The sequence below is a fragment of the Selaginella moellendorffii genome, unplaced genomic scaffold (genome assembly GCF_000143415.4).
Source record: "Selaginella moellendorffii unplaced genomic scaffold, v1.0 SELMOscaffold_13, whole genome shotgun sequence".
In the NCBI taxonomy this organism is placed as follows: domain Eukaryota; kingdom Viridiplantae; phylum Streptophyta; class Lycopodiopsida; order Selaginellales; family Selaginellaceae; genus Selaginella; species Selaginella moellendorffii.
Genome location: NW_003314274.1, coordinates 1,353,042 through 1,374,274, shown reverse-complemented (window position 1 = coordinate 1,374,274; position 21,233 = coordinate 1,353,042). Strand labels below are relative to the sequence as shown.

At 46.3% G+C, this 21,233-nt stretch overlaps 7 protein-coding genes across 7 annotated transcripts in view; 3 read left to right on the top strand and 4 right to left on the bottom strand.

Moving 5' to 3' along the window:
• The window catches only part of LOC9645377 (uncharacterized FAD-linked oxidoreductase ARB_02478), a 1,858-nt gene extending 1,629 nt beyond the window's left edge, over window positions 1-229 (bottom strand). The window contains exon 1 of the mRNA XM_002969704.2: window positions 9-229. Within this exon, the coding sequence (XP_002969750.2) occupies window positions 9-229 (221 nt within the window). The remainder of the gene's footprint in view (window positions 1-8) is intronic.
• A 2,851-nt stretch (window positions 230-3,080) lies between these two features.
• Window positions 3,081-6,657, top strand: LOC9646045 (vacuolar protein sorting-associated protein 51 homolog). Its single transcript, XM_002969958.2, has 19 exons — window positions 3,081-3,307; window positions 3,387-3,526; window positions 3,595-3,649; window positions 3,705-3,812; window positions 3,871-4,047; window positions 4,102-4,179; window positions 4,249-4,347; window positions 4,392-4,492; window positions 4,541-4,617; window positions 4,673-4,746; window positions 4,801-4,867; window positions 4,919-5,040; window positions 5,093-5,347; window positions 5,399-5,506; window positions 5,556-5,627; window positions 5,679-5,729; window positions 5,784-6,011; window positions 6,076-6,252; window positions 6,308-6,657. The coding sequence occupies exons 1-19, from the start codon at window positions 3,113-3,115 to the stop codon at window positions 6,431-6,433; spliced, it is 2,310 nt and encodes a 769-aa protein (XP_002970004.1). The 5' UTR covers window positions 3,081-3,112; the 3' UTR covers window positions 6,434-6,657.
• Window positions 6,658-6,726: 69 nt separating this feature from the next.
• On the top strand, window positions 6,727-10,620 carry LOC9646044 (delta-1-pyrroline-5-carboxylate synthase). The gene is made up of 20 exons (XM_024674773.1): window positions 6,727-6,955; window positions 7,040-7,111; window positions 7,218-7,321; window positions 7,465-7,567; window positions 7,650-7,811; window positions 7,868-8,142; window positions 8,198-8,348; window positions 8,403-8,567; window positions 8,631-8,708; window positions 8,766-8,855; window positions 8,913-8,999; window positions 9,059-9,145; window positions 9,194-9,290; window positions 9,372-9,475; window positions 9,551-9,626; window positions 9,681-9,831; window positions 9,882-9,950; window positions 10,021-10,087; window positions 10,150-10,220; window positions 10,279-10,620. The coding sequence occupies exons 1-20, from the start codon at window positions 6,893-6,895 to the stop codon at window positions 10,478-10,480; spliced, it is 2,274 nt and encodes a 757-aa protein (XP_024530541.1). The 5' UTR covers window positions 6,727-6,892; the 3' UTR covers window positions 10,481-10,620.
• A 4,828-nt stretch (window positions 10,621-15,448) lies between these two features.
• Window positions 15,449-15,921, top strand: LOC9645376 (delta-1-pyrroline-5-carboxylate synthase B; the record flags this gene model as incomplete). Its single annotated transcript, XM_024674954.1, has 4 exons — window positions 15,449-15,546; window positions 15,597-15,665; window positions 15,736-15,802; window positions 15,865-15,921. Coding segments are annotated over 4 exons (291 nt in total), but the record flags the coding sequence as incomplete, so codon positions are not given.
• Window positions 15,922-16,676: 755 nt separating this feature from the next.
• Window positions 16,677-18,151, bottom strand: LOC9645375 (small RNA degrading nuclease 1). The gene is made up of 9 exons (XM_024674953.1): window positions 18,122-18,151; window positions 17,794-18,044; window positions 17,658-17,747; window positions 17,469-17,597; window positions 17,296-17,415; window positions 17,171-17,240; window positions 17,028-17,119; window positions 16,847-16,972; window positions 16,677-16,784 (listed from the first exon to the last, which is right to left on the bottom strand). The coding sequence occupies exons 2-9, from the start codon at window positions 17,821-17,823 to the stop codon at window positions 16,677-16,679; spliced, it is 765 nt and encodes a 254-aa protein (XP_024530721.1). The 5' UTR covers window positions 17,824-18,044; window positions 18,122-18,151.
• A 142-nt stretch (window positions 18,152-18,293) lies between these two features.
• Window positions 18,294-19,598, bottom strand: LOC9645374 (50S ribosomal protein L13). Its single transcript, XM_002969701.2, has 5 exons — window positions 19,304-19,598; window positions 19,047-19,232; window positions 18,799-18,969; window positions 18,577-18,726; window positions 18,294-18,508 (listed from the first exon to the last, which is right to left on the bottom strand). The coding sequence occupies exons 1-4, from the start codon at window positions 19,550-19,552 to the stop codon at window positions 18,598-18,600; spliced, it is 735 nt and encodes a 244-aa protein (XP_002969747.2). The 5' UTR covers window positions 19,553-19,598; the 3' UTR covers window positions 18,294-18,508; window positions 18,577-18,597.
• Window positions 19,599-19,662: 64 nt separating this feature from the next.
• LOC9646043 (UDP-glycosyltransferase 85A7) lies at window positions 19,663-21,114 on the bottom strand. The gene is made up of 2 exons (XM_002969700.2): window positions 20,612-21,114; window positions 19,663-20,566 (listed from the first exon to the last, which is right to left on the bottom strand). Exons 1-2 carry the CDS (start codon window positions 21,093-21,095, stop codon window positions 19,677-19,679), a joined length of 1,374 nt encoding a protein of 457 aa, XP_002969746.1. The 5' UTR covers window positions 21,096-21,114; the 3' UTR covers window positions 19,663-19,676.
• Window positions 21,115-21,233: the final 119 nt, after the last annotated feature.

The window sequence follows — 21,233 nt, the reverse complement described above, 5'->3', positions numbered from 1 at the left end:
AAGCTTGCTCATCGAAGTGGCTCTCGTGACAGGGCGCCGCTGGAGGCAGGACTTTGACGAGCCTTCCATCGAGGGAGGAGTTGAAGGTGTCCCAGGCGCTGGGATCTGGCCAGCAGCTGGATTGAAATGCGGTGCACAAACAATCGTGATCCAAGGACGACCGGGCATCGGCAACGAGCAAAATCAGTGCTAAGATAGCGATGGAGGAGCAAGAAACAGGAGGAGACATTGTGATTTGTGAGACAATCGAGTGTGAATGCTGGATGTTTATCGATAACTTGGAACTTCGTGGAAGTGCTATGGTTTGACTATCTCTCTTGGAAAAGTCTCGAGGTAACACGGGATCGTCAGCATCTTCTCGGCTTGCAGCCACACCCTCCTCGTGTCTATAGTCCTAGCTGACTATGGGATGAACCCAAAGGAGATTGATCAGTGTGTGTGTCGCGGACAGCGGGTGTGCTACGCAAGGTATCGATTTTGCGCGACGAGCAGCAGACAATGCCATGAAGTTAGCCACAAAACTCTGGAACTTTCCTAGCTTAAATTTATAATTCTATTTTATAGAATCTTCAGCAAGAGGAGTTTTGTTTATTTTGTTGTTTATTTTGCTCAGTTGTCGTGACTGAGCAAAGTTAAAATTTTGGAAATAGAGGATATGTGACACTCCTGGTAGGAGTAGAAAACTGAGCAATCACCTCCAAAACATAACATAATAATCCACCTTCTTGGTTTGGATGAAAGGTCCTAATCACCTTTTGTTACTTCCACTCTATTTAATAGGAGGGGAGGAATTCATCATCCATTTTTTTTTTCTGCAAGTGATTTTCCAATTGAGAATTATCAGAGGAAAATACGGGGATGGTTTGTCACGGCCCTATCAGAGTGGGATAACGTTGGTCACTATGTTCCTTGTTTCCTTTCATATGACAATTAATTTGTAAGAAAATAAAGTAGAGATAAAATGTACATATACTACATGTTGATTGCTTAAGGAACCAATATGTAATTTACAGGCCATGGTATGACGTTGCATGGGTCTTGTCACAACTACATATGCATGCTAAACCCATGCTAGCACGAAGATCAATGGCTAGAAAATCGATGGAATGGAGTTCTTATCATGATGACAAGCTCTTTTGGTTTTTGCTCGCCTGACTGCAAGAATGGATAGCTCTGTTTTGGATGAATGATGAGAACTCTCCATACACTGTGGCTCTCGTGCGTGCTACCAGAGCATTCCTCGCCGTTTGAATCATACGCAATGTCGTCGCTTGGAATGCACTGATGCAACTATGCGTCTCTAACCTCATGCTTTGACTAGCTGTGTTTGTGGAACACGCTCATTGCGGTGTTCACACAGCTAAACATGAGGCAATCGGATGTTGTGATTAGCGCCACTTCGATGATTGTTGCGCTAGTGTGGAGTTTGGGGCCACAATCGTGGAGCTCCACAGGATTTCAAGGCAAGATCTTGTTTCTTGGAATGACATGGCCCAAGTTTACGAGGATATTGGAAACCTAGCATGGAGAATCTTGATCCAATGCTGTGGGTGTGACATTGGCACTGCGGCTGGATCTCTCAACATCTGGCTTCACCAGATGAAGAACATGAGCTTTCACAGTGACTTTATCGCCAAGAACTCATTGTAGGGGATATTAGTTCATTTATATATCAAATGTGACTGTATTTTATTCTTTATGACCTTGATGGTTATATTGCAAATTGGTTATTCCTAAAGCAAACAAAAATATAATATACTTGAGCACATAAAAAATATATCCATTGAATGACTTTTAGCTACCATAAGTAATTATTTTATTCTTTATGTCGTGAATGGTTATATTACATAATTTTTTTTATGTACGTAACAAAGCATATAAAAATGTCATATCAAGCATCAAAAGATTTAATTTTCAAGTACATTTAGATCTCACTATTAAGTGTATTATTATTCAATAATACAATTGCATATTAAAAGAGCATGGATCACAAGAAAACAAACACAATGTTACTTAATTAAAATTTATAATTAACCATCTAGTTTTCGGTTGGGTGTTCACTTAAGGTTGCTTGGATAATAAAGACTTAAAAGGAACATCATGAATGTTTCAACCATATAAGTATTGTTCAGATATTGAGAAGTTAGTTTGAAGGTAGTCAATTTAAACAACCTCAATGTGGGGTGTTTTAGTTTCATGGATCTTGATAACGGTGTGATCAATAGAAATATGTGGATTTTGAACAAACAGCAAATAAATTTCTACAAATTCAATGTACTTTTCTTCCATTTTCCAAGTGAAAGAACAATTTGTTCTCTTCATAGATTACCCGAGAAGATCAGAAGGCTATGCAGCACAAAGTTGAGATTGTTGTCGTCAACGATCAATTCCCAGGACCATAAATCGACATTGAGGAGAGCAGTAGTCTGGACATCAAAGTAAACAACTTGTAGTGTTCTACTGATTGATAGATTTCCTGGCATAATGGCCAGCTTACATCACCAGTGCCTGATCCAGTGCCAGATCGCCCGGTGTGGATGTTCTTGGCGGATGGAAACTTCACCACAGTTTGGACGTGAGATGGAGTCGAGGCATTCACAGAGTAGACTGGAACAGAGCGCGAGAAGCTCGAGTTGGGAGGGGAGGAGATGAGGCAGCTCTGGTTGCCGCTTGCTTCCCAGTTGCTGGACTGCGGCTGATCCGACCTCCAAAATGGCGAGCTCCATTTCTCTCGCACGATTTCGCAAGCTGTGACAGGGCGCCGCTGGAGGCAAGACTTCGATGAGCCTTCCATCGATGGAGGAGTTGAAGGTGTCCCAGGCGCTGGGATCTGGCCAGCAGGATTGAAATGCGGTGCGATGATCATGATCCAAGGACTCGGCCATGATCAAAATCTCTAGAACTAGTGCTAAGATAGCTATGGAGGAGCATGAAACACGAGGAGACATGATGATTTGTGAGGCAATTGAGTTGGATGGACAATCGATGTTTATAGATTAATTGGAACTTCGTGAAAGTCTCAGTTTTCTTGCAGGATCTGTTTAAGCTTTGGTTTTTGGCGGTAGCTACTAAACCCAGGGTTAGGGTTGGGGGCGATTTGGATCCTCCTCCCATGGCGGAGGATCTGGACGAGAAGGCGCGGCGCGTCCGGGAGCTCCTCAGCAGCTTCTACAAATCCGACGAGTCCGATTCCGGTGACTTCGATCTGGATGCTCCCGGCGATGGAGGTGTCAGCGCCAGGCGCCGGGATACTCTGCTCCAGATCAACACCAAGGGTTTCGAGCCGGAGCGCTACATGGCTTCTCTGGTGCATAGCATTGCATTGCCGCATTTTTTACTTCCGGGGGAGATCGAGAGGTGACATTTCTTTTTGTCTGTCTGCGCAGGTCAGGAAAACGAATTTACCGACCTTGCTCAAGAAGCACGTCGAGGTGGCCGCGGAGATCAAGAACTTGGACAGTGACATGCAAATGCTGGTGTACGAGAACTACAACAAGTTCATCAGTGCGACAGACACTATCAAGGTGTACGTGAAATTCGTTTTGCTTCGCTTCCAGGACTTTCTAGCAAATGTATGACAGTAGGAGCTTGCAGGATGAAGGATAATGTCGCGGGCATGGAATCCAACATGCAGCAGCTTCTGGAAAAGGTGAGAGTGCCTTCGAGATCGTTGAGCTCATGCTCATAGATTTCAGAATTGCTAGGTGACAGCAGTGCGAACGAAAAGTGATAACATAAACGCCTCGCTGTTTGAGAGAAGAGGACGGATAGAAGAATTAAATGGTACACGAAGTCTCCTGCGGAAAGTCCAGGTAAAGAAACGATGTCTTATTCTTGTTTCTGTGCCTGATTGGGGAAGTGCTGTATCAGTTTGTTTTTGACCTCCCAAAACGCTTGAGGAAGTGCCTGAAAGAAGGAGATTATGCTCAGGCGGTGAAGTTTTACGTGGGAGCGAGCCCAGTATTAGAGACTTATGGTAGCTCGTCTTTTAGAACGTGTAAACAGGAGAGCGAGGAGGTGATTGCGACGATCTCAAAGCGCCTTCAGGTGCATTTTCTACTGTTTGTTTCTTGAGGTTCTGGTTGTCACACTTTTTTCCAGGCCAAGTTCTTAGCAGATTCTGAACCATTGCCTGGGCGAGCTGAAGCAGTGGCCTTGCTTCAACAACTCAAGTTCCCGGTGGGGTTGTATACCGGATGGATTTTTAGTAACGTACTTTACAATTGTTATCTTTGAACTATTTCATAGGTTGATGTTCTGATGGATGGGTTCTTGACAAGCAACATGAAACACCTTTTAGAACTTCAAACTTTGTCGCACAAAAGCAAGTCTCCCGATGACGCAAAGGTAATTCAATGCATAAGTGAGGCTAACTGAACAAATTTTCACAGAAATTTATTACCGAATTTACTCAAACAGCAACGGCATTTCGATCCATATTTCCAACGGGGGAAAGTCGTCTTAACGAAGCTGCGAAGGATCTTTTGGACAAGTCAGTCTTGCCACTATTTTGTGGCTTCCTAACTTTCATTACTCTCAGGTACTTTGCAAACGTCAATGTATCGTTGCAGCCGGAAGCTGGAAGCCTTTCTGCCGCGGAGTTGATTTCCTTACTAAGTTTGTGTCCTTCAGTCTCGACACTCCTTTCATCACTTTGATTGATCGTTTGCAGAAAGTTTATCTGCTGATGTAGCCAAGATGCACGAAGTGATGCCGGAAGCCGGGTTTATTGACGGTGCCATACAGGTTAGAGTCTGTTATTTCCTTCAAGGACTGGAGTGCTCACTGGTTTACTTACAGGCTGTCGAGTCGGCTGTTAAACAACACGTCAACCACAAGTTCAAGGTGCTATACGCCCAAGTAACAGGTCCGATCTTTGTCTAGTCCCTTCAAAGTTGGTTATAAAGCTACTTAACAGGTGCTCTTTCGGATATTCACTCTCCCAAGCAAGAGCAGGCCAAGGACCAGCAAAAGCCGTTGCTTCTATCCCTTGAAAACGTGCAAAATTTAATTGTTAATGGGGGACTCGAAGTTCTGAAGGTATTAACTTGGAGTTCGTTTTATTCCAAGGCACATTACCTTCTCGTAACAGGACCTCACTCAACTATTAGATGACAGTGTGGATTTTCTGGTCAGCTGGAGGGACGCTTATATTGACCTCGTTCAAGGCGGTTTTCAAGAGTTTTTTGGATCTCTTGTGGACCACTTCATCTCGTTGTCATTGGCCAGTGCAACCCAAGGCGAAGGTTCTGATCAACGCTTGGGTTCTCCTGCTCCGGGATTCGTCTTGCTTCTATCTCGTTTGTCTACGTTTATCGAGCAGGAAGGAGTTCCGAGAATTACAGAGGTTCGACTATGCGGATAATCAGCTGAAAGTCATACTCATATCAATTTGCAGGCAGTAGGCGATTCTTTCATTGGTGGTTCACTGGGTGATCGTCCTGCATTTCTTCCTTCCGAGATTTGCAGAGCGTTTCGTGCTGCAGCAGAGAAGTTTTTGCGTCAGGTTAGTAAAGATTATGTTGGTCAGGCATTGCTGATATCTTCCTTTGCAGTTCATTGATGTCCGATCACGAAAGCTTTCCATCATGATCTGCAAGAGCATTACAACGCCGAACTGGCTCCAGGTAATACCAACTTTCTCTGGTGACTGGCTAACTGAAATGCTCTGCAACCAGTACAAAGAGCCCAGGGACGTTCGGATGTTTGCAGACTTGCTATTGGACGAGGTAATGCGTATCATTTCTTTCTCGTCCAAAGATCTCACGTAGCCGGTTGCGAAGGTGAAAGGAATGGAAGGAGAGGTGAAGCAAGTATTGGAACCTGGAAAGAGCCATCGTCGTTCTGATAGCGCCGGAAGCTCAAGCTCCACTCGCAGCAGTAACACCACCCGCGGGGATTCTCGCTCCAGCAGGCTAAACAACCGTGGAAAGACGCACTTACTCGAGCGGGACGTAGCAAAGCTGTTCAAGCAAAGAGTTGAGATATTCACCAGGCCCGAATTGACGCAGGTATGAAAAACTCACATCACCAACTTGCTCTAAAGCTCGTCTTTCGCTTCGATTCTTCTCCCAGGCATCGGTAATCTCCATGGTTGTCAAGATCGCTCTCAAGAGCTTCCAAGAGTACGTCCGACTTGAAACGTTTAGCCGCTGTGGCTTCCAGCAAATCCAACTGGACACGCAGTACTTGAGAGACCCGCTCCGGGAAGTGGTCGACGATGACAATGTGGTGGATTTCCTCCTCGACGAGGCAAGCAAAACAAAACTCTCGGTTCTTATCGACAAGCTCTTTCTCTTTCTCTCAGGTCTGCGCTGCTGCTGCCGAGCGATGCACTGATCCAACACCGCTGGAACAAGCCGTGCTAGACAAGATCGTGCACACCAAGCGCGAGAAGAGACTAGACGACGAGGCCACCAAAGTTTTCATCTAAGCGAAACTCTCTCCATGAATTTCACGGTGCTTGCGAGGTAAAGTTCATGGCTCTCGCGGCACAGTAATTTCTCTCTATGGCCGAGAGGCTGGAATGGAGAATCCATGGACCAGAAGAAAGAAAGAAGGAAAAAAAGAAGAGCCTTTGTCGTGATATTTGAGACTGGCACTGCTCACTGACTGTCTACTCTCCATTAAATAGCTCGCATGCCCTCCTCCATTGCACAAAAACTCGTATATATACCGATTTTTGCTAAATTTTCTTTCTTTCAAGGGGCTGCTTGTTTAGGGAGTGGACGCGGCGGTAGCTCACGGCGGCTTAGCGCTTAGGGCTCTTCTTGACTGCGTCGCGCGCCATCGCCATCGCCACCGCCATCGCGGCGCCGCGCCACACGCCAGCTAGCTGCATTGGAATCCTCCCGTCGCGCGGCCGCCGGATCGATCTATCCCCCGCGCCACAATGAGGCAGCAGATCGATCCATCGCGGGAATTCACGAGGGATGTGCGACGCGTGATTGTCAAGGTATGAGCGAAATATTTTGGAGTGATTCTCCTCCTCTCGGTGTCTGAGAAATTCTCGTTGTGCTTTGCGCTTGCTTTGCCAAAGGTTGGAACGTCGGTCGTGACGCGGCCGGATGGGAAGCTCGCTGTTGGCCGGCTTGGTGCATTGTGCGAGCAAGTAAGCAAGAATTTGCTCTTCTCCTCCTCGCTGCCCGCGCTGGAAAGGACGATTTTTTTCTTTCTTTTTTCTCTTTCTCGAGGCATGACGGGGAATTTTTTTCCAGGTGAAGGACATTATGGATGATCATATCGAGGTGATCGTTGTAACCTCTGGTGCTGTGGCTGTCGGGCGTCAGAAGCTTCGACAGCAGCGCATGATGAACAGCAGGCAAGTCAGAAGAGTCATTCACCACTTCTGCTTCCTTTTGGTTTGTTTAGGTGAAGTTGCTTTGGTGATCGTCGTGTTTGCGCTTGCGAGCTTGACCCTTTCCACATGAAAAAAAACTAACAAGCTTCACGATTGTGTTCCAGCTTTGCAGATCTGCAAAAGCCTCAAGCCGAGTTGAGCGGAAAAGCTTGTGCTGCCATCGGTCAGGCCGGGCTGATGGCTTTGTACGATAGTATTTTCAGCCAGGTTGGTTTGATTCTTTACTTATTGCTGGGTCGATGATTGATTTCTTTTCTCGATCGTGGTCACCTTGGATGTGTTTTTCCAGCTGGATGTTGCTTCGTCGCAGCTCCTTGTGACGGACAGGGAATTTATTGATCCCGAGTTTAGAAAGCAGCTCTGTGAGACTGTCGATACGTTGTTGCAACTACGGGTTGTGCCGATTTTTAACGAGAACGATGCAATGAGTACGAGGAGAGCTCCATACAAGGTTGGGTATATTGAAACTTCTATGACATTGAAACATAACGAGCGTTTTCTCTACAGGATTCTTCGGGTATCTTTTGGGACAACGATAGCCTGGCGGCTTTGTTGGCTCTGGAACTAAAAGTGGATCTGCTAATCCTGCTGAGTGACGTTGAGGGTCTTTACACGGGACCTCCTTCCGATCCTTCCTCGAAATTGATCAGCACGTACATTCCTGCTCAACACGAAACCATCACTTTTGGCGAGAAGTCAAGGTATGGTAGAGGAGGGATGACGACCAAGGTGACTGCTGCGAGGGAAGTTGCATCTGCTGGTATTCCGGTTGTTATTACCAGGTACACGTCGAGTTCTACTTTGAAAGTTTCTCATGGTTCTTCTTCCTGTGCGCAGTGGATACACTCCAGACGGATTTCACAGGGTTTTGAGGGGGGATTCTATTGGGACCTTGTTTCATAAGGATGCACATATTTGGACTCTTACGATAAATAATGATGCCCGGTTGATGGCTGTGGCTGCAAGGGATTCAAGTCGGCGCTTGCAGGTTGAGTTTGTCTTTTAACGTACCGTGTCTGGAGTTGCTAATCCTGGCTTGCAGAGTCTCACGTCCGGGGAGCGTCAAAACATTTTGTACGACGTTGCAGACGCGCTCGAGAGAAACGAAGAGACTATTCGAAGTGAGAACCAAGCAGATGTAAGGTTGGCCGAAGAGTTGGGCATCGCAAAGCCGCTACTCAGCAGGCTGACTCTTAAGCCTGGCAAGGTTTGATCTTGTTGGTTGTTATAGCCATTATCCTTCGATATCTTGTTTTTTACTTTCCTGCAGATTGCTGATTTGGCCAAGGCAGTCCGGGCCCTCGCAGATATGAGAGAACCAATTGGTAGTATTTTGCAGAGGACTGAAGTGAGCTCATTAGAAGGGATGTATTGTTTCTCAACATTCTTATTTTGCAACTACTAGGTCGCGGAGAACCTTACTTTGGACAAAACTTCCTGTCCTTTGGGGGTTATACTTGTTATTTTCGAGTCTCGTCCCGATGCACTCGTCCAGGTACGGTGTCTGGATTTTTTAATTTTTGTTCCCCTTTCTATCGTTTCTATTTTGCAGATTGCCTCCCTGGCCATTAAAAGTGGAAATGGCCTGCTACTCAAGGGTGGTAAAGAGGCTGCCCGTTCTAATGCCATACTGCACAAGGTCAGTTTGTCAGTTGTCGCTGGTAGCGTGCCTTTACACGGTGGTGTTTCTAAATGTAGGTGATTACGGAGGCGCTGCCAAAGTCTGTGGGAAAAGAGCTCATTGGTCTTGTTACGTCGAGGGATGAGATACCAGATCTTCTCAAGGTAACTATACTTTTGTGCTGTTAGCTCGTTTCTTACCATGGGTTTCAGCTTGACGATGTTATTGACCTCGTTATACCAAGAGGAAGCAATAAACTTGTTTCACAAATCAAGGAGTCTACGAAAATTCCTGTGCTGGGCCATGCCGGTATGCTACTTTTGTCCTCGCATTGCGAAAGTTTGTCCTCGCATTGCGAAAGCTGTTTCTGACACATGGAAAACCCTTTAGATGGTATCTGCCATGTCTACGTAGACAAGGCTGCCCGTCTGGACGTCGCTACAAAGATCGCCATTGATTCTAAAGTAGATTATCCAGCCGCATGCAACGCTATGGTACAGAATTCCGTTTCACATGCATTTCAGTTACTGACCGATCGCTTATTTTCTTTTTTATTTTTTCTAATGCAGGAAACTCTACTGGTCCATGAGGATCTAGTTGACACTGGAGGCTTGGAGACGCTAGCGTCCGCATTGAAGTCTGCAGGTTTGTTTTGTCGCTACACATTTTGTTTTCTTCTAACTTATAACCGCTATCCAGGAGTGACACTAAATGGTGGGGAAAGAGCGTCAAAGCTTCTCAACATTCCGAAAATGACCAAGTTCCACCATGAATACAGTGGATTAGCATGCACCGTGGAGGTCGTAAAAGACGTTCACGCCGCCATAAATCACATTCACGAACACGGGAGGTGCGTTGTCTGGCCTGATGTCGCTTGTTGCGAACTGTCGTTTCTTTCAGTGCCCACACCGACTGCATAGTAACGGAGGACAAGGAAGTCGCGGAGCTATTCTTGCAACAATTGGACAGGTTTGCTGTTTTTTCCGACTTCTCTTTTCTCTTTTGGCTGTGATTTGAAACCCGGTTATTGGCATGGCAGTGCTGCAGTCTTCCACAACGCAAGCACCCGGTTTTCGGACGGGACACGCTTTGGTCTCGGAGCGGAGGTACGTTTTCTTTTACATTTCCAGCATTAGATGATACGAAGCTTTTCCAACTTTCCTTCAAGGTTGGAATCAGCACAAGCCGGATCCACGCAAGAGGGCCTGTTGGCGTAGAGGGTCTTCTCACAACTCGCTGGTATGATAGAGACTCGGCGTGGTTTGATTCCATCCGGCGCTCACTTTCTCCTGTCCAGGTTGCTACGAGGGAACGGTCAGGTCGTCCAAGGCGACCGGGGAGTTGTTTACACGCACAAGGACGTAGAGGTGGACTCCATGGAGGGATGGACGAGCATGGGCAATGGACTCCCGGCGAGTGTCAATGGCGGATCGCTAAAGAAGAGCGCGTCTCCATTTCTGGGATCGGTTCTTGCGCCGTCCGTCGACGCTGCCACTTGAGGAAGAAGGGAGAGCTCGAAAGGAACCGAGAAGATTTTCTTTTCTCTTTTTTTTTTCTACTCTCTTTTATTTAATCTCTCGCCAAAGATTGTTCTTTCCTTCCAAGAAACTGGTAATGAGATAGAACATTTTATCAGGCTTGACTTGCATGTATATAGTCTAGTTCGAGATTTTCTTGTGTTCTTCGTGCTCTCAAAGATACGTTCTCCTCAGAAAACCAAAACTACTGGTCCATTTTACGAGAATGAGAACGTTGGTGAGGCCTTTAACGAAAACACAATTCTGGTCTTGTCCAAACCGTGTTTCGCAAAATAATTTAGAGAAAAGTTGGCCATGGATGTACCTTCGCGCAGTGCGTCCTGCGCATCGGATTTCGAAATAAACTCTGCGACTGTGGAACCAAAGCCTCCATTTCCACGTCGTACATGCTGTTCACAAGAAACATATATGCACGAATGTTCAAGCTATACAGACATTTGCTTGTGCACTTTATAGCAAACAGGATACTCAAGTTGTCAGCAGTGATGGACGCAGGAATTCCGTGAATGAGAAGTTGTTCTCATTAATCGCCTGCTTCACGAAAATGTTAGTAGAGTGATCAACTCGATCGCCTCTCAAGTCTTAAGTCTTACTGCCATGTCAAGAGCCTTTCTGCTTTTCAACTCTGAGAGGAGAAAAGCAGAAACCTCTTTTCTCGAATATGTTCGATGGTAGCTGGATTTCCGTGCTCGCGGCACACGCATCGCCTTGCCGGTCTGGGAAGGAAATCAAGTGGCAATGCTGTGCGTCTGCTCAGATTGCCAGTTAGTGATTCTTTAGCGCTCGGTGCTGATACTTTTGTTGTAGGAGCTACGCTGGGATGTATGCGCCGCTGTGGGCAAGTTCCAGGGTGTACATGCTTAAAGACCATGATTTTATCTCTTTGCTCGTGCTCATACAATTACTTTGTGAAATGCGAGATCAAGAAGATCATAAATGCCAAAGGAAAAGAGAAGAACTATCGATGACGATCACGCTTGCGACACCTTTTTTCAATTACGAGCATCCTCTTCAGGTTTTTGGATATTTTCACTGGAACACCAGGACATCACCCGCCGCTTGCGAGATGTTTGTTCTTTTCTTCTTCCTTTTAAATGTTTTTTTTCGTGCACTCCGCCTTGAAATGTCTTAGTTTTCTGTTCTGACATTGTTTTCGTCCTATAATCAGGTCTATCAAGGTGAAGAGACCCAAGACTTGATCATTAGATACCGCTAGAGCATCTAAACCGCGTTAGGATCATGAAAATAGAAAGAAAAGTGGAAAAACAGAAAGGGAGAGAAAAGAGTGGGAAGAATAGAGAGGTATGCATGCTGGCATATGGCACTAGCAACAAGTGGCACTTTCTTCTCTTACAGTCAGCTTTCCCTAATATTCACAATGGTGAATCGTTGGCACTTTAAATGCGTATTGGTTGTGACTTCAAGAGATTGGGTAAGGAGGAGCAACACCTTGGTGAAGATTTAGCAGCTGCAGCATGATTAAATGGAAGAGCCAGTGGTCATTTCCTCTAATAATGAAAAGACTCTTGCTGAAGAATCTCTTATCAATTTCGTTCACGTCCTCCCACTCTTTTGTGCTGGATTCCAGTAAGGGGATCTCAGAGCAATGTGTAGCATTCATTATCGAGGAGGCGTTCCATGCACTAGGAGATTGGTTCAGTGATCGTAGCCAGCATTGCCACCGAAGACATATGAGGCTGAGGGCAAGAGCAAGCAGTCTGAGGTAAAGACTGCATGAGGAGATTCCTTGACATGGGATTAGCAATCTGGATACTAGAAGAGGCAAGTTCCCCTGTAGCATCAGCTTATCCATGACTGCAACTGATGATCCTTCAAGGGTGTCAATTGGATTTTCATCCCAAATTGTGGACTTGGAAGCAAAGGTAAATGCTTCCACCTTGGTTTAGAGCAAAAAAGGTGGTAAAGTTGAGGGAATGAAAGATTTTCCAGAAGAGAGAATAATATAGATTGAATTAGACATGGAAGATGGAAAGTAAAAGAAAAGAACGAGAAAAAAAAGTTAACTAATAGATTAAGTATTCTTGTGTTTGGGAGAATAAAGGTTAAAAAGAGAGTTAAGAGTGCAAGGAAAAGAAGAGAGGAAAAACATAGGAAAAAAACCATAGAAGAAAAGAGGATAAAAGGAGAAGCAAGGAAAGAAAGAGAGGATGACAGAGCAATGGAGTGTGATGTAATAAGCAATAGAAGAAACTTGGATTTTCTCTTGTACTTCAACCACAGTCAAGCGAGATTTGATGTCAGGATATTTCAGGAGTTCTGGTGTACCCCTCAACTATATGTGAGAGGAGTCACTCAGTTGGGGTCACCATCACATCAATCACTTGGGTGCTGCTCCCAAATCTTATCACCCAAAGGGGCACAAGATGGAGGTCACTGAGATCCTGAGCAAGGCATATCTTGGCTGGCAAGTTCTCAAGAGCGATCTCAAGGACAAGTACAAGACCCCTGAAGTCAAGAAGTTTTGTTTCGCTTGTGGCTTGATCATGAAGGTATTATGTATGATTATGAGCATCTTGCATGAAGATGAGTGTCTTGATCATGTGATCTCCAGTATGTTGATGGAGAACAGGTGTTTGAAGCATCGTCTTGACCAGGAGGAGGCCCGAGAGAAAGCTCACGGCAAAGCACCCGACCCGGCATCGCCATCTCACAGAAAAAGCGGACTTTGTCATCATGACAGAACACAGTGCTTGGAAAATTTCAGCCTACTATATGCAGCGCTTTCACCATTTGCTTGAGCTCCAGAGAGAAGTTCATGGTTGAGTAGCCCCAAGCATGTACCGGTATAAAGGAATGAGTCGCAATAATTTATTCGACTAACCACATCAGTTTGGCCTCCTTTGAAACTCAAGCTCGTCGTACTGAAGACGTTCAACTCCTAAGCTCGACCAAATGCGGAATCTGTAAACAAAAAACATCTAGCCTATCGAAGTCCCAATAAAAAGGAAAAGAAAAATCTTTTGCTTCTTTTTGTTTCCACTGTCGTTTTCTTTTGTATTCTTTCATTTAATGCCCAGGCCTGATATACGAGGTATGGTTAAGCAACTTCACCGTGCAGTACAAGAAATGAGAACGACTTCTTCATTTTGTTATAGATTCTAAGAAACTCAATATATTGTCGTTAAGCAACTTCACAATGCAGTACAAGAAATGAGAACGACTTCTTCGTTTTGTTATAGATTCTAAGAAACTCAATATATTTATTAGTGGCTATTTTTACAAGCCCCTCCCCACGCTGATTTACTTGAGTTTCTCTTCCCTGCGTCTCGACAAAGCTTCTTGTGTTATTGGCAATACAATGCATCAATACAAAGATCTTCCACATCACGAGTCTGAACTGCTGGGAGAGAAACATCCAATTGCAGTCTATGCATCATTAGTCTGTCTAACTTTTGCTTCCCAAACCCAATCCTCCAAAACTTTTGATGGGCCTTTGCATGATCATCCATCTCTAGTTCGGACCATGGATAGACAGTAGCATCACTGTTGCAACCCAAGAGTGTGATGCTTTGATTTATTTTTTGCATTGCGGCAAGCCCAACTTCATAAACTTGCATTGCATTCGTTCGTTGATGGGCATACCTGCCATGTTGGTCCCACTGTATTGCAACCAAAGCTTGAACCAAAGTGCAATTTGCTATCATTGACAATTCCAAAGCCCAGATTATCAAACCGAGAGCTTGGATCAAACTGTTTTCTCTGCGCAGCCTTAGCACTTGCCGATCTCGTGGATGCTCTGATTGACCGAAATAATACATCTCCAAGAAGTTAATCTCTTCGCCAGTAGCCGCAACATCCGGGGATTCCTCGTCCACCATGATGGTCCATGGAAGCTCAAAACCCAAGTTCTCCAACTTCTTTTTGTAATCCCAACAACCAGATTCCTTTGTCATGTGAGACATAGAAAAGGTATCATAGCTACACTTTAAGCAGCAACCCTCCATGATCTGTTGCACAAGAGGTATGTTCCTGCACTCCCTACCGGAGCTAAAAAAGTGCATCCGCACGTTGGGGATTGCATTAAGAGCTGACAAGAATTCACGGCTCGCATGCATTGGTGTATAAAAGGTTTCGGCTACATGATATACATATTTTGAATCTTTTGCTTCCGTGATTAATGTTTCATCTATGTCTAAAATAATATAGCAGTCTTACATCTTGCTTCGATCTGTGATAAATTTGCCCTAACCCTTATCTTTCGTATATTCTCATATATTCTTTATTTCTTAAGATAGTCTTAACCTTTGATGAAAGAAGTGGCAGGCTTCTGGAAAGCAACGAGCCGGGATGAGAAACATGGTGTCTAGTATAGTGGTGTTGATACCAAGGAAGAAAAAGGCCGAGAATCAAACAGGGACAGGAAAGACAAGCTGTCCTTAAACTCCGACCTTTCTTGGTCACCACAGAAGCAGAAGTTTTGATAGTCGGACGATACAAAGCAGGCATTTGCGGAATTTGGCCATCCAACTTTCTCTCGCTTCTATGACATTCTCCTTACACCGTCTAAAATAATATGCAGCTCCCCACAAGAACACCATGGGAAAAGTTTCTTCCAAGAGACACAGCATTTTAGGCGAGAGAGGTATACTATTCCCCGGAGAGTTTGGTTCGTGAAGTGCAAGCTTCATTGCAGCAACGGTATCCTGGAAGCAATCGTGCCTTCCATCTTCGCCTCGCATAGCAAATCCCAGATAACCTGAGCAGTTCACACGGAAACTTGTCTCGAGGATTTGGGCCTGAAAGATCTTACCTTGCAAAGATCATTGAGCCCAACAGTAGCCTCGCGATTTGAAGTCTGCAGGTTTGTCTTGTCGCTACACATTTTGTTTTCTTCTAACTTATAACCGCTATCCAGGAGTGACACTAAATGGTGGGGAAAGAGCGTCAAAGCTTCTCAACATTCCGAAAATAACCAAGTTCCACCATGAATACAGTGGATTAGCATGCACCGTGGAGGTCGTAAAAGACGTTCACGCCGCCATAAATCACATTCACGAACACGGGAGGTGCGTTGTCTGGCCTGATGTCGCTTGTTGCGAACTGTCGTTTCTTCCAGTGCCCACACCGACTGCATAGTAACGGAGGACAAGGAAGTCGCGGAGCTATTCTTGCAACAATTGGACAGGTTTGCTGTTTTTTCCGACTTCTCTTTTCTCTTTTGGCTGTGATTTGAAACCCAGTTATTGGAATGGCAGTGCTGCAGTCTTCCACAACGCAAGCACCCGGTTTTCGGACGGGACACGCTTTGGTCTCGGAGCGGAGGTACGTTTTCTTTTACATTTCCAGCATTAGATGATACGAAGCTTTTCCAACTTTCCTTCAAGGTTGGAATCAGCACAAGCCGGATCCACGCAAGAGGGCCTGTTGGCGTAGAGGGATAACTCGGTGGTATGATAGAGACTTGCGTGGTTTGATTCCATCCGGCGCTCACTTTCTCCTGTCCAGGTTGCTACGAGGGAACGGTCAGGTCGTCCAAGGCGACCGAGGAGTTGTTTACACACACAAGGACGTAGAGGTGGACTCCATGGAGGGATGGACGAGCATGGGAAATGGACTCCCGGCGAGTGTCAATGGCGGATCGCTAAAGAAGAGCGCGTCTCCATTTCTGGGATCGGTTCTTGCGCCGTCCGTCGACGCTGCCACTCGAGGAAGAAGGGAGAGCTCGAAAGGAACCGAGAAGATTTTCTTTCTTTTATTTTTCTACTCTCTTTTATTTAATCTCTCGCCAAAGATTGTTCTTTCATTCCAAGAAACTGGTAATGAGATAGAACATTTTATCAGGTTTGACTTGCATGTATATAGTCTAGCTTTGCAAAACGAGTGTCTTCGAGATTTTCTTGTGTTCTTCATGCTCTCAAAGATACGTTCTCCTCAGAAAACCAAAACTACTGGTCCATTTTGCGAATGAGAACGTTGGTGAGGCCTTTAACGAACACACATTTCTGGTCTTGTCCAAACCTGGCATTCTGTGTTTCGCAAAATAATTTAGAGAAAAGTTGGCCATGGATGTACCTTCGCGCAGTGACCAGGAAGACGGTTGAAAGCGTCCTGCGCATCGGATTTCGAAATAAACTCTGCGACTGTGGAACCAAAGCCTCCATTTCCACGTCGTACATGCTGTTCACAAGAAACATATTCAAGCTACTACCTTTACTGTGCACTTTATAGCAAACAGGTTACTCAAGTTATCAGCAGTGATGGACGCAGGAATTCCGTGAATGAGAAGTTTGTTCTCATTAATCGCCTGCTTCACGAAAATGTTAGTAGAGTGATCAGCTCGACCGCCTCTCAAGTCTTAAGTCTTACCGCCAGGTCAAGAGCCCCAAGAGTTGGACGCACAAGTTCGTGAAGCGCAAGCTTCATTGCAGCAACGGTATCCTGGAAGCAATCGTGCCTTCCATCTTCGCCTCGCATATCAAATCCCAAGATAATCTGAGTAGTTCACACGGAAACTTCGTCTCGAGGATTTGGGCCTGAAAGATCTTACCTTGCAGAGATCATTGAGCCCAACAGTAGCCTCGCGATTTGTTTTGAAAAGCAGCCCAACATCAATGACCCGCGGATAGCTGATCTTCAATACTTCAAACCCAAGTATTACCGCTCAGAAAAAAACATTAAAGTACCGCTTACTTTCTAGATCATGGGACAACGTATGGCCAACCAAGATGGTCCCAGGAGTGAGTAGTTCTACCAGCTTATCCTGAAGGAAACCATCACAAAACTTTGGCTCAAAAGAAAGATCTAGAATTTAGTACCTGGGCATCTTTCTGAGTACAGTAGGCTGCTCTGTTGAGGTCTTGCGCTGTGATTCCATGAACAGGAGTGCGATAATCGACGATTGGTCGGCTGGGTTTCACAAGAATGTCCACCAGCTTCTGCGGACGAACATGAAATGTGAGAAGTATCGTCGAGAAACCGCGACTGTAACCTTACAGTCTCGGTCCGCGACGCATAACTGGACGATCTGCTCTTCGTTGCCGATGCATTCAACCATTTCGCAGTCCAGTGCTAGGAGCTTCACCTCGCTTCCTGGCGTGCAAGTAGCGTAGTACCATCCCTGCGAGAGACGATCAGATCGGATCCCTTAAACTTGATGTAGATAAATAGAAAGATCAACCTCGGCTTCTCGGCGTTTGGTGGCGTAGGACTGGAAAGATTTGTAACGCTCCAGAAAGCGCGGATGCTCTCGAGTCCGCTCAACGAGAAGCTGCAGAAACCGAAGTGAAACGAATGCGGATGCAGCGGAAACCAACCTGCTCTGGAGAAGAAGGCCAAACTTCCATAGCGAAGCGATCACTCAAAGCCAGACAGTACCTCCTTACTATTCTTCGATGAATACTTATAACAGCCTCGCAGCGTGAGGACACGCTCCATCGACGTGATCAATCAAAGTCACAGTCTCTTTAATTGAATGAGCTCAATGGTGCCTCGATGCAACGCAAGGATTAATACCGAAGTTCATATGAATACTTTTCGATTTCTTTTCTTCAGCCATCTCATGGATCTGGGAAATAAATGGCCGGGAGAGAAACGAGCGTTGATGAAGCAAAAAACAGAAGCTATGGCTCCAGGGTACATCACCTTGCTTCTAAAGTTTTTGTACGCGAAGCGCGAGCTCTTGGAGCGTTTCAAGCATTATATAGCACCATTTCCATCTGGGAACAAACTTGAAAAGAATAATTTATGAGAAGCAATACCTACGTCCTGTGGACACAGCCGCAAATCTCTCTCCTCCTTGGTGCCAGGGAAAATATTGCCAGAGAAAGAATCGAAAATTCTTCTAGACAATTTAATGCCGATCGGCGATGCAAGGCTTTAAATTCGCCAGCTTTCTAGAAGCCCAGGAAAATGGTTACTGAGAATACACACAAACCAAAAGTTGATCCAGTGAAGAAAACTCCGGTGAGGCGGCTGAGAGCCATGGCTTTGCCAAGCAGTAGGACTTTGTGTTGGTGTGTTCCTGGAGATCTGGAAGCCAGGCAATGAAAACATCCGCAAGCTTTCTACCAAAAGTAAAAACTCGAGGAAGCACTTACAAGGGAGGAGAGGTTACGAGCCTAGAACTGAGGCTCCATGTCCAGCATGATTCTCTTATCCTTGATCGGCAGTGGCTCTGGCTTTTGCGCTCCGTGGGGATGGTCTCCGCCTTTAAACACCTTGAGCTTCCTGAACATCGCCCGTCCCAGCTACAAGAAACAATGGACGTAAACCAAGGAGAGCGAAGAAACGAGAGCGAAAAGCTTGCAGAGATCGCTCACCCGGTTCTTCGGAAGCATGCCTCGCACCGCGTGCTCGACGATCCTCTCGGGTATTCGCTTCTGGAGATGGTCGAAGGTTTCCTCCTTGAGACCTCCCGGCCTTCCCGAGTGTCTCCGGTAGAGCTTGTCCGTCCTCTTTCGTCCCGTCACCCCGACTTTCTCCGAATTCACCTGTGGAGCGAGCCATGGAAGATAGCTTGGTTTCTCTGGAAGTGATCACGGAAGAACCAGGAAGAACAAGCTCTTACCACAATCATGTAGGATCCCATGTCCAGGCTGGGAGTAAACATTGGCGAATCCTTGCCGCGGAGATAGTACGCGATGGTGGAAGCAAGGCGGCCAAGTCTCATGTTGGTCGCGTCCACAATGTACCACTTCTTGCTCACGTTGGGATGATCGGCCTCCTTGGGATAGTAGGATTTGTGCCAGATTGCCTGACCAATCCAAGAAAAAACCATAGATTCAACAAAAGAGAAGATATGCTCGAGAGAGAGAAGGAGCACACCTTTTGGAGCTCGGGCTTGTCCTCGTACATCCATTTGTGCTGCTCGGGGATGATTGGCCATTGCGTCTTTGGCCTCAAGCTTCTCAATCGACAATGCACGATGCGATTCATACCTCCTTCTCCCCGCCGTGGAGCGCTCAATCCCAGGCCATTCTCATGGAATGCAAGCTTTTGCGTGAAGGAAGAGCTCCCCCCGCCGTCCAGAAACGTTGTTCGCGCAGCTGAGGCGCTCGCCATCGCCATGGCCATGAGATAGGAGCCACGTCAGCCCTAGGTTCTGGTAGATTTTGTCCACATCAGCCCTATCATCTGGTCTTTTATTTTGTTTGACACATAATTTGTTCTATGTTGACTATGCATTGACCAGGCGCTTTTACTTGATAGAATGAACGAAAGCATGGAGTTTCTTGTAGGATGATCCATTCTCGCTTGCGGCCTCTCTGGCGGCTCTCTCGATGTGTGACGCTCTACTCCTCATCTCTTCGCTCGCCATCAAGCTGCGAATCGCCATCGAGATGCCGGTCCTGGTTTTATCACGTAGCTCCATTCCAATTCCTTGATCCTCCAGGATGAACTTACAGTTTGTGTTTTGATCCGAGTGGCAGGGCCATCCCAGCATCGGGACTCCATGGCTCATGCTCTCCAGCGTCGAGTTCCAGCCGCAGTGGGTCAAGAATCCACCCACGGACCCGTGCTGCAGCACCGCTAACTGGGGAACCCAGCTGACAAGCATCCCGGCTCCCGACCGCGATAATCTCTCCCCGAACTCGCGAAAAAAGCTCTCGTCCACTTCTGGAGCTAGATCCCGCGAGGCCACCATTAGAAACTGCTTCTGGCTGGCCTCGAGCCCCTGCGTGAGTTCCTCCATCTCTGCTCGAGTGAGTGACGCGACGCTGCCGAAGGAGACGTAGAGCACGGAATTGGGTGCTTGATTGTCGAGCCATTCGAGTGATCCCCGGCTTTCCGGCCTCAAGCTCGCCTCCATCTCACTGGCGCCCCCACCCTTGAGCGGGAACAACGGACCCACGGACACAAACTTCCCGGTGACAAATTGCTGCATTGCATCGAAGACTTGCGGCTCCAGCTCGTAGATCGAGTTTGCGAGGATGCACGAGTCGATTTCCACTCGCCGCAGAGAAAGCGAGAGATACTTTTCTCCTCCATTCTTTTCGTAGAACTCTTTGCGGTAGTAGGATGGAAGATACTCGGCTCTAAATGGTTTCAAGCCAGGAAGATTGGAGACAAGCTTGCTAGTGTCTGAATCTGCAAGGAAAGGAGTGAGTTCCAGAAGTGATCTAAGAGTCTTACCTTCTAGTGGAGACAATCCAGCAGCCGCCAGCGAAGAATGACTATAGTGAATGGAAGCCCAAGCCGCTGCTCCAGACCAGAAGCAAACGGAAGGAATCCCAGCTCTAGCAGCGGCGAGAGGCGCTGAGAGGTGATAGAAATCGGAGATGACACAGGAAACATGGTGACTTAGCTTTGTGATCTCGAGGAGGGCTGCGAGTGCTTCTTCCAGATCGCAGATGGCATCCATGAAGGCAGTGGCATCGTTCAAGTTGTCGGCGCCGAAGCCTTTGGGAGCCTTGAGTCTCATTGGAATGGATTCGAGGCGAATGTCCTGGTGCTCGATGTGCTTCCATGTCCGTGTTAGATTCTCATGGATGCTGTCGATGTTGATGATTGTCACAGACAATCCTTGCGCTGCTAGCTTCCTGGCGAGATAGACAAGCGGTAAGATATGGCCTTGCGCGGGGAATGGAACAAGAATGACATGCTTGGGAGAACCCATTGCGTTCTCCTCTTCTAGATATCCCTTATTCTACATTTCCTAGCAGAACCCTCCACTTATGTGAGATGGAAGCTTGTCAGATGTGTGGCAGCCTTTTCTTGCATGTACTTCAGAAATTATTGGCTAGCCTCCTAAAGC